The sequence below is a fragment of the Nerophis ophidion genome, linkage group LG12, assembly GCF_033978795.1.
Source record: "Nerophis ophidion isolate RoL-2023_Sa linkage group LG12, RoL_Noph_v1.0, whole genome shotgun sequence".
Taxonomy (NCBI): Eukaryota; Metazoa; Chordata; class Actinopteri; order Syngnathiformes; family Syngnathidae; genus Nerophis; species Nerophis ophidion.
Window position 1 is genome coordinate 4567973 of NC_084622.1, and position 16242 is coordinate 4584214.

At 42.2% G+C, this 16242-nt stretch overlaps 1 protein-coding gene across 4 annotated transcripts in view; it reads right to left on the reverse strand.

Annotated features, from left to right (window-relative positions):
* mov10l1 (Mov10 like RNA helicase 1) overlaps nt 1-16242 on the reverse strand; it is a 58555-nt gene continuing 42313 nt past the window's right edge. For 3 of the 4 annotated variants that reach the window (XM_061916724.1, XM_061916725.1, XM_061916722.1), the window contains exons 16-27: nt 15747-15822; nt 15501-15682; nt 8869-9015; nt 8638-8759; nt 8454-8553; nt 8228-8374; nt 7986-8159; nt 7740-7889; nt 5532-5639; nt 1184-1324; nt 1010-1101; nt 1-215 (exon numbers count right to left, since the gene is read on the reverse strand). In XM_061916724.1, the coding sequence (XP_061772708.1) occupies nt 188-215; nt 1010-1101; nt 1184-1324; nt 5532-5639; nt 7740-7889; nt 7986-8159; nt 8228-8374; nt 8454-8553; nt 8638-8759; nt 8869-9015; nt 15501-15682; nt 15747-15822 (1467 nt within the window). In that variant the 3' untranslated portion in view covers nt 1-187. The remainder of the gene's footprint in view (nt 216-1009; nt 1102-1183; nt 1325-5531; nt 5640-7739; nt 7890-7985; nt 8160-8227; nt 8375-8453; nt 8554-8637; nt 8760-8868; nt 9016-15500; nt 15683-15746; nt 15823-16242) is intronic. The other variant, XM_061916723.1, reaches the window with a different exon arrangement.

Consider the following 16242-nt stretch of genomic DNA (forward strand, 5'->3'; position numbering starts at 1 on the left):
TACAGACGTCATCTTTTATTTGTATCCTCCCGAGCTGAGCTTTGGCCGCGAGACAAAAAAAGATGGGTTTGTGAAAGCGGTATAGATAATGACGATCACTCACATGGCAAACTTAAGACAAGAAAGCATGGAAATAACTTAGATGAGGTCCACTCCGGTAGCAGCAGCAGCAGCAGCAACAGCGCCATCATGCAGCACCCGGATCCATTGCAGCTCTGTGGACATAGAGGACCACTTCATGATGTATGTCAGCGATAAGGTTAAATAAATGCATGTGATTTTCATTCAGAAGTTACCAACTGCAAAGTATAGCATGATAAAAATGAGTACAACAAAATAAACTAAAACCACTAAGCCTTTGAAACCACCGGAACAAGAAGGATGGAAATGTGCGGATTGTTTGCAAATTTCTCATAGTAGGTCGTAATAATGTCATAATGTCATTAGCTGTATGTTTCTCTACATGCCAATTATACTCGCATCCGCTTGGCAGAAGTCATTTGTCAAAGTAATGATATAATTACCATTATTATATAATAATCATATTGCTCATATTGTACTGGGCAGCCAGACATGATTCACAGCATAAAAATAAGTGAACCTCTATATAATAAATCTGTTAACCCTTTGAAGATGCCTGACAGACATGGGGAACAAAAACGATAAAAATGTGCCATCTTTTTTTTAATGTCAAGGCTTTTTATGTGTTTTCAGAATATGCTAATTGTGTTAGCATCTGCATCACGTGTCAGTGAAATTCAATCCACTGTATTAATCATACAGTACTTAACAGTCCAGAACTTTAAATATATCCTGGTAAGTTCCTTTTACGGTTAAATGGTTATCGTCACATATGTTAAATCAGTGTTATCACATAAAATACAAAAATACATAGTGAAGTAGTTGGGCTTATTCTTTAGAAGCTCACTGAGCTGAATTTTGTTTTTAATAGTGTCAAAATGGTGGCCAAGTTTTTATTTTTATTTTGTATTTCTAAAAGCATGCTTACATCTTAGTGTCTCTTATGGAAGAAGGGGGGTCGCAGCCTACATACGCCCCGCTGGTGTAACAATAGTGAAGGAGCATCCCGAAGCATGGATCCTAGGGAGAAGAAAACCCATACTGTATATCATTCATGTCATACAAACATAAATGATACATTGAATTGCTTGTTTCATCTCACCCTGATGAGAATGTGGGGGTTCCCTATGATCAGCAGCAAGGCTTTGGAGCGTGTGATGGCCACATTGAAGCGTTTAGGGTTGCTAAGGAAGCCAAGCGCACTCTGAAGATCATCACTCTTCACCGACTCATTAGAGCGCACCTACAGTACTCACATGTTGAATGGACACATTTGTACATGAACATTTTATAAAATTATATCCATGAAAAGCTAGTGACATTAATGCAAAACCTAAGTAAATACAATTTTCTGCCAACACTTTACCCACTTCTTTAATTTCAATAAAACTCCATGGAGGATGTGGGTTAGCCAATAAAAACTACCTCTACATACTCAACATACATCCTGGTTGGTGTCACACCATATATATTGGGCGGGGGTCCAAACTTTTTGCAGTGAAGGCCACATACCTAATACACTTTGTGCATGAATGTCATTGCAATTTCTATATTGCTTATCCTCATTAGGGTCACGGGTAAGCTCGGGCATGTCACTACAGACTTCAGGCGAGATCTGAGGTACCTCCTAGACTGGACACTTATCCAATCAAAGTCAATACACTTCTCGATTATTGGTACATTTGTAAGTTTATGTTAAAGACCCTCGTGGTATGTGAATTTCCATGAAGTATGAGCACTCTTTATTGAAAAATTACGGTATGCTTTTAAAATCGTTATTAGCCTTCTACACAACTTTTAACACATACACATCTAAATTATATGTACATTTTTAAATGAAAACTTAAAAGGGAAATGCACTTTTTGGAATTTTTTCCAATTGTTCACAATCATTAAGATAGCCAAGAATTTTTTTTAAATTTTTCTTTTCGCTTTCTAAGATATAAAATCGTTTTGTTCTAGGTGGGTAGCGATGCAGCTAATGAGAGCAATCAATTCCACCTCTAAATCACTTTAAAAAATGCATTCAAAAACCGTCAACAATACTTAATTTACATTCTGTGACCTGTACAATAACCAAGCTGTCGCAACATTGGCACACTGAGGAAATATTTTTCTAGCGTACAAACACATCGGCGTGCTTTGGTAATAACTGTAAAAGCTAGCTTCTTCAACAACACAAAACTTGTTTGAAGTTTGTAATGCACAACACTGTGATAGAACATCTATATGTACTGAATGAAAAACATGAACAATCATATAACAGTTTCTGTAAAGAATTATTTCATGTTTTGTTTGTTTACAGCTAGCCAGACAGTATGTTTACTGTAGTTGTAGTACCACACATGACGTGCTACGTGTATCATGATCAATATTCAAGTGACTCACTCGCTGGACAGTTCGTCTGGTCTAGATGGCCGGGGACGTTTCCTTTTGATTTGGTTAAGCAATCCATTTATGTCGAAATACAGTAGCTTGTCTGCAAGTTCCATATTTATAGCCTCAAAATCGCTTCATTCCCAACGTTTCATTCTTCCTTGCTTCAAAAGTATAAGGTTGTAAATCCTCATTTGTCCAAAAATAGTCGTCTTTGATGTGTTACCACATCTGCCCTGATTAGAAAACACCTTTGTGTTTGATTCAGGAAGTAGGAACACACATGTTGCCAGAAGTTAGACCTGCGTTGCTATGGAAACAGAAATCTATGCAATGAAGAAATCAGTCCCGGTAATTATTAACATGACCAAAATACGTTAGGTATTGAACTATCTACATATTGTTATGAAGGTGTTTGTTACTACATTTTATATATAACTAAATCATGTTATATATTGTAGTTTCTTCAAAATAGCCGCCTTTTGCTCTGATTACTGCTTTGCACACTCTTGGCATTCTCTCGATGAGCTTTAAGAGATAGTCACCTGAAATGGTTTTCACTTCACAGGTGTGCTTGAAGCTCATCAAGAGAATGCCAAGAGTGTGCAAAGCAGTAATCAGAGCAAAGGGTGGCTATATTGAAGAAACTAGAACAGGGGTGGGCATTAGGTCGATCGCGATTGACCGGTCGATCTCGGAGGGTGTGTCAGTCGATCTCAAGCCAGGCATTAAAAAATATACATAAAAATGAGCAATCATCAATCATACCAAGACTTCACTTTCGTCAGTTGTTTGACATTCTCGGCACCCGAAGATCTTGTGAGATGACGCTGGCTGCTGCAAGCTCATATTTAAGAAAAAAATCACCAACAGGGCGGACGCAGAGAAACACATTTTATTTCTAGAGACTCCGTACCTACTGTCAAAACTCTAAAGACCGGCTGCACAGTTCCTGTCTTCACCATAAAAGACCTGTTTCATCCTGCCTGTGCTAACAAAATAAGAGTCTCAGAAAGCTAGCGTGCACAAGCTAGCAAGCTACGGAGTTTGATGCCAATGTATTTCTCCCCCGCCCTCAACGACCGCTTTCTCACTTGCTTGCCCACCCGCACACTCACTGACGTCACTCACCTGCTGCCAGACATTAAAGGGCCACACACATATGCTACTCTCATAACAAAGTGTTTAAAAACGAGTATGCAAGTTGGACAAATGAGATGCCAAATCCAACCACTTTCATGTGGGATTGGACAGAAAGGACAACTTTTTTTTTCCTCCATTTGAAAATGCGGACGTTATCAGCACCACTGTCTAATTCCAATCAATGCAAGTCATCAGAATCAAATACACCAACTTATATTCTTGTCTTCATGAAAGAAAGGAATCTATGTGTGTTAAACATGCTTGTATTATCATTAAACACCATTAACTTGTTAACAAAAACGTATCTTTCATAAATAAATAAATATAAATTATAAATAGGAATGAGGTAGATCTCCTCGACTTGGTCAATTGAAAAGTAGCTCACCTGCACAAAAAGTGTGAGCGCCCCTGAACTAGAATATAAAACATGTTTTCAGTTATTTCACCTTTTTTGTTAAGTACATAACTCCACATGTGTTCATTCATAGTTTTGATGCCTTCAGTAACAATCTCCAATGTAAATAGTCATGAAAGTAAAGAAAACACATTGAATGAGAAGGTGTGTCCAAACTTTTGGCCTGTACTGTGTATACTTAGTGTGTATATAAAATACATTACATGTTGCTATGAAGGCATCTGTTACTACATTATACATATACTTGCAGTCTGTACATTTAACATATTACATATTGTTATGAAGGTGTCTGTTACTATATACTGTACTTGTAGTGTGAATATAAAATGTTAGAGGGTTTTGTAGTTTTTTTTTTTTTTAAGAGGTTTTGAAGGGTACATGGGTGACCCCATTACCCGCATGTTAAAGTGTTTCTTTTTATCAGCTTAAAAATCACACACACACAAAAAAAAAAAGTGTGTTCTTGTCTCTTATTGTGAACGATAGACAAAACTCCAGAAAAAGTGCAGTTCCCCCTTTAAATGGCTACACAAATCCCAAAGTACTCAACAGTACTTTAAAATCCACAATGCACTGAGACGTAGTACATTAAGGTGGGAATCTTTGGGCATCTCACGATTTGATTATCAATTGAACACTATTCTCCTAATATATTATTTAGTATATAAATTATATTACCTTTACAAAACAGTTTACAGGTTGAAATCAATCAAATCAATCTAATTAAAGTAGAGCAACCCCACCTCGAACCCAATCCCAGCTTTACAATACTTAGGATATCAATTTACAAAGCAATTAAGACGCAACAAATCCAATTCTAAAAAAAAAAAATATCAAAAAGTGACAGTATCAATATACGGCGTGGCGAGGTGGAGGAGTGCGCAACCCTAGGGTCCCTGGTTCGATCTCCACCTAGTAGCAACCTCGTCACGTCCGTTGTGTCCTGAGCAAGACACTTCACCCTTGCTTTTAATGGGTGCTGGTTAGCGCCTTGCATGGCAGCTCCCTCCATCAGTGTGTGAATGTGTGTTTGAATGGGTAAATGTGGAAGTAGTGTCAAAGCGCTTTAAGTACCTTGAAGGTAGAAAAGCGCTATACAAGTACAACCCATATTTATATCAATAACAGTTAAATGTTTTTAATTCAAATACGTATTTGTTTTTTTTCTTCTTAAATCAGTTCGACAAATATAAATTGATTTAGAAACCAAATAAATACAATTCGTCATTTGGATGTGAATCTATTTTTTGAGCATCCTTAGTAGTTAGTGAACTGCGACATAGTGAGTAAAGGAAAAACATCCACATCTTAGCTTTGTGTTTGACAGTAGGTGACAAATCCAGTTGGTGTCATATCTAACAAGGGTGTAACATCTCATCCATAAAGATGTGATTTTTAAAAACATACCAAGGGCAAATATAAAAATTAGCTGCAGGCTAAAGCCAATTTTCTCATCTTTAAAGTAAAAAAAAAAACAGATTGACTCATATAATTTTAGTCTTCTGTCTTTGCCTACCGTTGACACGATGATAACCAGGAACTCTTGTCCTTGGAATTCCTCTACCGAGCCCACTTTGATGTCCGACAGGCCCGCCTTAGCCAGAAGGATGCGGATCTTTTCACACTAGAGGGCAAAAATTTCAAAACATTAGTGTGTTGAATGACCTGCAACAAAATGTATGTGAAAATGTAGGGCTGCAACAAAGGATTATTTTGATAGTCGATTAGTCTACAATTAGGCGACTAATCAGATAATGCGTACAAATATTCAACGGCTTTAATTTTCAATCAACTTCTAAGTGCAGCTTAAGTTATTTTAAGCATGTGCTTACGAACAACAAAGATGACTAATTCCTTCATTAATATTTATTTATACTGTACATGTGCTGCTCATTCAACTGTTAGAAAAATTAAAATGACTAATAAAATATGCATTGTCTATGTATTAAAAACTATTAAAATATCAGAATGAAAAACAACAAAACAGAAAATCCAACTCCTCAAAAAAGAAAAATATTTTGTGTTAAAAAAAGCTGCACTAACAGCTGTATAATGACTAGTGATTAAATCTTGGCGGTTTTAGCACTCTAATAGACTCAATGTGTAGAATTATATATTGATTAATTATCAAAATGTTGGATATTTTAAATATTGGATGTCTAATCTTATGATACCTCCACATTGGTGCTTGTCAGTCTCTCTGTGCAAGCGCGCGGTTCACAATTATTAAAGTGTCTTTTTTTTCGGCATTGTAAATTTATGCTGTATTAAAAGGTACCTGAATTGATTTGACAAAAGTTTAGCTGGCTAACTTTGGCTAAACTGATCCTTCACACAACTTTGTCTCACTCTTGTTAGCTCGCTAGCAAGGTAGAAGCTAACACTCATACCGAGATTGAGACAGAATCCTCCCTCCAAATTTCCGACATGTCTTTAAATGCTGGTGTTATCACAGATGTACTGCCATAAAAACAAGATCTGCTTTGCAAATAAGCAAGGTACTCATGTTCTTAACAAGAATAAGTGAGTGAGACACTTCCGGCCAGAAAAATACGAGTGATGAATTGATTTAGGCGGACCCTGACTTAAACAAGTTGAAAAACTTATTCGGGTGTTACCATTTAGTGGTCAATTGTACGGAATATGTACCGTATTTTTCGGATTAAAAGTCACTCCGGAGTGTACGTCGCACCGGCCGAAAATGCATAATAAAGAAGGAAAAAAACATATGTATACGTCGCACTGGAGTCTAAGTCGCATTTTCGGGTGAAATTTATTTGATAAAATCCAACACCAAGAATAAATATTTGAAAGAAATTCAAAATAAATTAAGAATAGTGAACAACAGGCTGAATAAGTGTACGTTATCCATCCATCCAGCCATTTTCTACCGCTTATTCCCTTTGGGGTTGCGGGGGGCGCTGGTGCGTCATAAATAACCAACTGAGAAGGTGCCTGGTATGTTAACATATTATGGTAAGAGTCATTCAAATAACTATAACATATAGAACATGCTATACGTTTACCAAACAATCCGTCACTCCTAATCCATAAATCCAATGAAATCTTCTTCCTCGATGTCGCTTCTAAACAACTTTGCCAACTCCAAAGTTATGCGCCGCTTCCTCTTGTCGTTTTCTGCTGTATATTTCCCTATGTCCAGCTTGTAATCTGCAGTACAGGATATCCTTTTCGATGCCATTTTTGTTTGGCCCTTCTCAGATTTTATAAGTTACCGCCAACGTTGAAATGATCTATTTTAATAGCTACGGCAGTAGCATATAGCAGTTAGCATCCCATGACCCACAATGCACTTCTGCCATGACCCTCCCCCGCCCAATTCTTATTCTTTGACGTGTGTGTTACAATTGCTGAAGTGTAACGATTCCTGACATGTTCTTAGTCTCTTCCACGAATGAGATAAATAATATCATTTAATATTTTACGGTAATGTGTTAATAATTTCACACATAAATCGCTCCGGAGTATATGTCGCACCCCCGGCCAAATTATGAAAAAACTGCGATTTATAATCCGAAAAATACGGTACTGGACTGTACAATCTACTAATAAAAGTTTCAATCAATCTATCATGACGTCAGAACTATTATCGACAAATGTAATTTTCTGCGACAAATTTTATTGTTGATATTTGTCGACTAATCGTTGCAGCCCTAAAGGAAAGTAGATGAACCAGAAAAAGCAAAACAATGTGATATTCAACTTGTTTCTTGTAGGGGGCAATGATTCCAATCTCTGAAGCAGCCACAGGTTTGTAGGATTTCTTGGCCAGCTGGCAGCTGTACATCATGGCCTGCACAGCTTCCACTGGGTTGAACCATGACGGGTTGTTACCCTCTCTCATTTCTTTGCCCTGCAATAGATCAATAGATCATCAATGATAGTGTGCATGTAGGTGTTAAAATCTTTAACGGTGATCATATTACACATTTAAAAACTATATTCTCACCCTGACACCATGGAAGAGAAGAGGAAAGCCTTTTTTGGGCAGGGTTTTCCACTTGCAGAAGGAGTCCACTACAGCTTTGGGGGCTTTAACACACAGTTCTCCGTGGTAGAAAAGTTTGGAGGGCATCGTGAGCAAGGCTTCATGAGAGCGGTAGTTGTAGATCAGCTTGGTCACCTAAAAAAAGATACTTTCAGATACCATCTTATACTAAATTTACAAATTCCAAGTGTGAGCGCACCAACCAGCTTTGGGTTGTACCCCCACTCCTGCCTGGCGTAAAGCGGATTGGCCATGAGCCTCTCCAGCATGGACACGCCCAGGCCGAAGGCGGCTGCCACCTTGGACTTCACTATGGGCCCCAACTGGCAGGGGTCTCCGGCCAACACTAGCTGAGCCGGCAGGAAACAGACAAGACGGTACTGTCTTTTTTCTATTATAGATAATGGATGACCTCCAGCAATTACTGACCTGTCCGTCTTTCTCAGAGATTAGGCTGATGGGAATGAGAGACTCTGGTTCTGTGGCCTGGCCTGCTTCATCCAGGAATAAATGAGTAAAATGTCCCACTCTGAGAGAGAAAACCACAAAGACAGCAACACCAATAGAAATGAGACTGAAGTGGGGAGATACTAATCTTTAGAGTAGACCTTACTGTAGGCCTAGATTGAAGAACATTCCAGCGCTGGAGCAGGTGCTCACCACGATGCGATGAAGGGAGGCCTGAATGATGTCCTCTCCTGCCCTTGAGTACTGTCTCAGCATCTCAGGGATGCACTGTGAGAAAACAAATGACAAACATCTGATAACACCGATGATTACGTGGCAACCGCATTGTTGATATTTGTGATTGTTGATATTTGTGGCTGGCGATGTGCTGTAATACCTTCTCTTGCCTGCAGGAAGCATTGATGCGAGCCATACTGGCGGCGTGCAGGAAGCCGCTGTCGTGCAGGCGGATGCAAATTAGGTCGGCCGCACTGTTGGAGGGCGTGCACACCAGAACCCGACTGCTGGGAAGAAAGTGGTACACCTGCAAGTAGAAACAATGTCACATTCATGTTGACTTCTATTCAATGGAAACACTTGTGTTTTATAACTCCACATTAATAGTTTTCATTGTTTTTTTCGCTACATATTTTGAACGTTATCTCACATGTACGACGTACCCCTCACATCAGGGTTTGAGGTTACACGAGTGCTGCTGAGATGGAGTTGAACTGGCTGCGGTTCATTTGAGGAGAAAAGTGAATTCAAACATGACACTGACATTGAGAGGCAGTGCATGATCCCCATAGTGGGGAAACTGCTTTTCAACATGATAAGAAGTACAAACACAACTCTAAGAAGACAAGTGTCCACTGAGGAAGTGGAAGGTGAAGTTGAGGGAGTGGTCATACCTATATACTGTAAAAACGGTGCATTATGGCCTAATATCAATATTGCAGCCTCTTGTGATAAGATATAGCACAATATTTTTTCCAGCAAAATAAAAACATTTAAAAACAAGTCAAAAAGACTACTAATTTCGTTGCTGATGTGGTCACAATGAGAATAGTTTTTAAAAAATAAGGCAAATGTAAATAACACATTTACCGATTGATTTCTGTTATAACCTTGTTCTACCTACTTACAATTGTGATCAAAATTATTCAACCCCCACGCAATTTTGGTATTTTAGCAAGTTGGACATTTATTCTGTATTTTGTTTATAGTCATATCAAATAAAGATGTGTCAAATAGACAAATGCAACTTAAATTGTAACACTGTATTTTACAAAATACCAAATATCTCATTGACAAAATGATTCAACCCCTTGAAGATCATAACTCTTAAGAACAGAATTTGAATAAGGTCTTTTCAATCAGGTGTTGAAAACACCTGTAGATGTGATTATAACCATAACGAGCAATAGTTAAACTGATTGAAAAAGACTGTGATGCTCAGCTTCTTGTAGATGGTCAATGGTGTATTTGCAACATGGTGAAGTCCAGGGATTGGTCAAAGAAATCAAGAGAGGAGGTAATTTCTCTTCATAAGAAAGGATATGGATATAAGAACATAGCAAAGACATTACACATTCCAAGAGACACAGTTGGGAGCATAATTCGCAAGTTTAAAGCTAAAGGCACAGTGGAAACACTACCTGGGCGTGGTAGAAAGAGGATGCTGTGTGCGTACAGTGGTGAAAAACCCCCGGGTAACAGCTGAGGAACTACAACAGGACATTGCAAAGGGGGGAAGGCAGGTTTCGTACCAGACAATAAGGCGCGCACTACGAGATGAAGGCCTCCATGCCAGAACTCCCAGGCGCACCCCACTTCTGACTACCAGGCACAAGGAAAACATTGACTCCAGTATGCCAAAATAATCATCTGGACAAACCCCAAAGGTTTTGGGAAACTGTTCTATGGAGTGATGAGACAAAACTGGAACTCTTTGGGCCTATGAATCAACGTTATGTCTGGAGGAGAAAAAATGATGCTTACGAAGAGAAGAACACCTTGCCTACTGTTAAGCATGGTGGGGGGGTGTATCATGCTCTGGGGCTGTTTCTCTGCCTCAGGTACCGGGAATCTCCAGCGCGTTCAAGGCATTATGAATTCTATTTCCTGCCAGGATATATTAGCTGCAAATGTCATGAAGTCAGTGACAAAGCTGAGGCTTGGGAGACGTTGGACCTTCCAACAGGACAATGATCCCAAGCATACCTCCAAATCAACATCAGAGTGGTTGCAGAAGAAGGGCTGGAAGACTCTGGAGTGGCCTTCACAGTCGCCAGACCTAAATCCTATAGAAAACCTGTGGTGGGACTTGAAGAAGGCAGTTGCAGCACACAAGCCCAAGATTATGAATGAACTGGAGGCCTTTGCCCAAGAGGAATGGGCTAAAATACCTGTAGATGGTTGAAAGATGTAATTACTGCCAAAGGGTGTTCTACTAAGTACTAAAGATGCATGTAACTAGGGGGTTGAATCATTTTGTCAATGAGATATTAAGAAAAATTTCCTTTTTTGGTATTTTGTAAAATACAGTGTTACAATTTAAGTTGCATTTGTCTATTTGACACATCTTTATTTGATATGACTATAAACAAAATACGGAATAGATGTCCAACTTACTAAAACACCAAAATTGTGTGGGGGTTGAATAATTTTGATCACAACTGTATTTTAAAATCTACTAAGCACTTATATTATTTTGTTGTTTTGCTACTTTACATTAGCTTTATGTGATACTACTAGGGGTGTAACGGTAAACAAACATTTCGGTTCGGTACGTACCTCGGTTAAGAGGTCACGGTTCGGTTCATTTTCGGTACAGTAAGAAAACAACAAAATATACATTTTTTAAATATTTATTGAACAAATTTGCTAAATCTTCCACCAAAAATATTTTTCTTAGTGGAATATTTGATGTGAAGTAATCGGAAACCTGGATAGGTCAATAAGTAATAATAACATTGATTTTGATTCCTCTCCTCCTCTCTGAGCTGCCACCTTATCGTGGTAGAGGAGTTTGCGTGTCCCAATGATCCTAGGAGCTATGTTGTCCGGGGGCTTTACGCCCCCTGGTAGGGTCTCCCAAGGCAAACAGGTTCTAGGTGAGGGATCAGACAAAGAGCAGCTTGAAGACCTCTATGAAGAAGACAGAACATGGACCCAGATTTCCCTTGCCCGGACGCGGGTCACCGGGGCCCCCCTCTGGAGCCAGGCCCGGAGGTGGGGCATGATTGCGAGCGCCTGGTTTCCTTGGGGCCCGGCCGGGCACAGCCCGAAGAGGCAACGTGGGTCACCCCTCCAATGGGCTCACCACCCATAGCAGGGTCCATAGAGGTCGGGTGCACTGTGACCTGGGCGGCAGCCGAAGGCAGGGCACTTGGCGGTCCGATCCTCGGCTACAGAAGCTAGCTCTTGGGACGTGGATCGTCCCCTCACTGGGGGGTAAAGAGCCTGAGCAAAGGCTCTGGAGCCACTTCTCTCGAGAGGGACTGGACCCTCTTCCACTCTGGCGTTGCCGACAGTGAGAGGCGACGGGCTGGGGTGGCAATTCTGGTTGCCCCCCGGCTTAAAGCTTGCATGTTGGAGTTCAACCCAGTGGACGAAAGGGTAGCCTCCCTACGCCTTCGGGTGGGGGGACGGGTCCTGACTGTTGTTTGTGCTCACGCACCAAACCGCAGTTCAGAGTACCCACCCTTTTTGGGTACACTCGAGGGAGTACTGGAAAGTGCTCCCCCGGGTGATTCCCTTGTCCTACTGGGGGACTTCAACGCTCATGTTGGCAACGACAGTGAAACCTGGAGAGGCGTGATTGGGAAGAATGGCCGCCCGGATCTGAACCCGAGTGGTGTTTTGTTATTGGACTTTTGTGCTCGTCACAGTTTGTCCATTACAAACACGATGTTCAAACATAAGGGTGTCCATATGTGCACTTGGTACCAGGACACCCTAGGCCGCAGTTCCATGATCGACTTTGTAGTTGTGTCATCGGATTTGCGGCCTTATGTTTTGGACACTCGGGTGAAGAGAGGGGCGGAGTTTTCTACCGATCACCACCTGGTGGTGAGTTGGCTGTGATGGTGGGGGAGGATGCCGGACAGACCTGGCAGGCCCAAACGCATTGTGAGGGTCTGCTGGGAACGTCTGGCAGAGTCTCCTATCAGAGAAAGTTTCAATTCCCACCTCCGGAAGAACTTCGAACATGTCACGAGGGAGGTGCTGGACATTGAGTCCGAGTGGACCATGTTCCGCACCTCTATTGTCGAGGCGGCTGATCAGAGCTGTGGCCGCAAGGTAGTTGGTGCCTGTCGGGGCGGCAATCCTAAAACCCCTTGGTGGACACCAGCGGTGAGGGATGCCGTCAAGCTGAAGAAGGAGTCCTATCGGGTCCTTTGGGCTCATAGAACTCCAGAGGGAGTGGACAGGTACCGACAGGCCAAGCGGTGTGCGGCTTCAGCGGTCCCTGAGGCAAAAACTCGGACATGGGAGGAGTTCGGGGAAGCCATGGAAAACGACTTCCGGACGGCTTCGAAGCGATTCTGGACCACCGTCCGCCGCCTCAGGAAGGGGAAGCAGTGCACTATCAACACCGTGTATGGTGCAGATGGTGTTCTGCTGACCTCAACTGTGGATGTTGTGGATAGGTGGAAGGTATACTTCGAAGACCTCCTCAATCCCACCAACACGTCTTCCTATGAGGAAGCAGTGCCTGGGGAATCTGTGGTGGACTCTCCTATTTCTGGGGCTGAGGTCGCTGAGGTAGTTAAAAAGCTCCTCGGTGGCAAGGCCCCGGGGGTGGACGAGACCCGCCCGGCGTTCCTTAAGGCTCTGGATGCTGTGGGGCTGTCTTGGTTGACAAGACTCTGCAGCATCGCGTGGACATCGGGGGCGGTACCTCTGGATTGGCAGACCGGGGTGGTGGTTCCTCTCTTTAAGACGGGGGACTGGAGGGTGTGTTCCAACTATCGTGGAATCACACTCCTCAGCCTTCCCGGTAAGGTTTATTCAGGTGTACTGGAGAGGAGGCTACGCCGGATAGTCGAACCTCGGATTCAGGAGGAACAGTATGGTTTTCGTCCTGGTCGTGGAGCTGTGGACCAGCTCTATACTCTCGGCAGGGTTCTTTAGGGTGCATGGGAGTTTGCCCAACCAGTCTACATGTGCTTTGTGAACTTGGAGAAGGGATTCGACCGTGTCCCTCGGGAAGTCCTGTGGGGAGTGCTCAGAGAGTATGGGGTATCGGACTGTCTTATTGTGGCGGTCCGCTCCCTGTACGATCAGTGCCAGAGCTTGGTCCGCATTGCCGGCAGTAAGTCGAACACATTTCCAGTGAGGGTTGGACTCCGCCAAGGCTGTCCTTTGTCACCGATTCTGTTCATAACTTTTATGGACAGAATTTCTAGGTGCAGTCAAGGCGTTGAGGGGTTCCGGTTTGGTGACTGTAGGATTAGGTCTCTGCTTTTTGCAGATGATGTGGTCCTAATGGCTTCATCTGACCGGGATCTTCAGCTCTCACTGGATCGGTTTGCAGCAGAGTCTGAAGCGACCGGAATGAGAATCAGCACCTCCAAGTCCAAGTCCATGGTTCTCGCCCGGAAAAGGGTGGAATGCCATCTTCGGGTTGGGGAGGAGACCCTGCCCCAAGTGGAGGAGTTCAAGTACCTAGGAGTCTTGTTCACGAGTGGGGGAAGAGTGGCTCGTGAGATCGACAGGCGGATCGGTGCGGCGTCTTCAGTTATGCGGACGTTGTACCGATCCGTTGTGGTGAAGAAGGAGCTGAGCCGGAAGGCAAAGGTCTCAATTCACCGGTCGATCTACGTTCCCATCCTCACCTGTGGTCATGAGCTTTGGGTCATGACCGAAAGGATAAGATCACGGGTACAAGCGGCCGAAATGAGTTTCCTCCGCCGTGTGGCGGGGCTCTCCCTTAGAGATAGGGTGAGAAGCTCTGCCATCTGGGAGGAACTCAAAGTAAAGCCCCTGTTCCTTCACATCGAGAGGAGCCAGATGAGGTGGTTCGGGCATCTGGTCAGGATGCCACCCGAACGCCTCCCTAGGGAGGTGTTTAGAGTACGTCCAACCGGTAGGAGGCCACGGGGAAGACCCAGGACACGTTGGGAAGACTAAGTCTCCCGGCTGGCCTGGGAATGCCTCGGGATCCCCCGGGAAGAGCTAGACGAAGTGGCTGAGGAAAGGGAAGTCTGGGTTTCCTTGCTTAGGCTGTTGCCCCCGCGACCCGACCTCGGATAAGCGGAAGAAGATGGATTTTGATTCAATATTATGTTTTGCGCAATGCCAGTTTGAAAGAAAAAAAAACAGCTTTATTTTATTAGTCAACGTTGCAACTTTTTCTAAATTACATTTAGCCTTTAAGCTTTTTTATTTCACTTTTGTTTATGTTTTTGTTCATTTTAATAGTATTTTTAGAATGTGTCGAGGGCCTTTAAAACATTAGCTGTGGGCCGCAAATGGCCTCCGGGGCACACTTTTGACACCACTGCTATAGATAATAAAAAATAAAATCTGATAAATCTATGGGTAAAAAGCAGAGCATGGCGACGCGTGCGTGTTTATCATAACTCTCTCGCTCTCTCTGTCTCTGCCCCTCCCTCACGAACGTTTCTGGGCGCACCACTTTTTTTTTTGTTTTTAACCCCTTCTTAACCCTGAATGTATTTTGAAAATACACGCAACCATAACTCAAAAGGCCGGACATTCGAGGCATTTAAGAAACTCCACCTGGACAGCTCCGCAAAGAGGACATATCCGGTGAAAAGAGGAGGTATGGTCAGTCTATCATAAATTCATGGTGCCTTGTTGTGCATTGTTTACACATCGTGCGGCGCTACTTAATATGACCGTGTCGGGTACACCTCCGAACCGAACCGAAACCCCCTTACCGAAATGGCTCAATACAAATACACGTACCGTTACACCCCTTGATACAACACATTTGGTTTGCTGTTAAAACTGTACAGTGAGCAGTCTGAAGTATATCTAATCTGTGTTTGTGATCACCTGTAGTATGGCCTCTATGAGCGTAATAGTCTTTCCAGTGCCAGGGGGTCCAAACAGCACATAAGGGGTGGGGCGACACTCTGCAGCCAGGATCCTCTTCACTGCGTCCCTCTGAGAAGGGTTGAGGTCAGGATTGAAGAAGTGTCCGAGGCTGGGGATGGGTTTGACTGGTACTGCATCATCTAGAATCAACATTTGGATTAGGATGCAAACATTGCTTGAGATGACATTATTAAATATGTGTACCTTTGGTCTGTGAGGCCTTTGATGTCATGTCGAATGAAATGCTTACCAACTGTTCATTTTCTTTAGCAGCCGCCTGCTGATAAAATTGATTCAACTCAGAAACTACACATCATTTTCATATGTTTTTATTAGAGTTGTCAAACGATTAAAATATTTATTTGCGGTAATTGCATTTTGTTTGTAGTTCACCCAAAACCAATTATGATTATTTGCAGATAGATATGATTTTTCATCATTAGTCAGTGTACACTAGAGAGATAATTTTCAAGTTTTAGCAACATGACTGGAAAAAAATTAGCTTTAATAAAATGTGTTTAAAACTTTTTTTTGAGCTGTTTAAAAAAAGCATAAGGGACAAACACACTTTTAATAAAAAATAAACACCTGCAGTCTGTTGGTGTCTTGCCAGATTTTGTATTTCTGCTTTAGGAGCACTTGTATTTAGAGGAGCTACACTTCCATGATTAAATACCAGTTTCACGTATTAATAACAAAA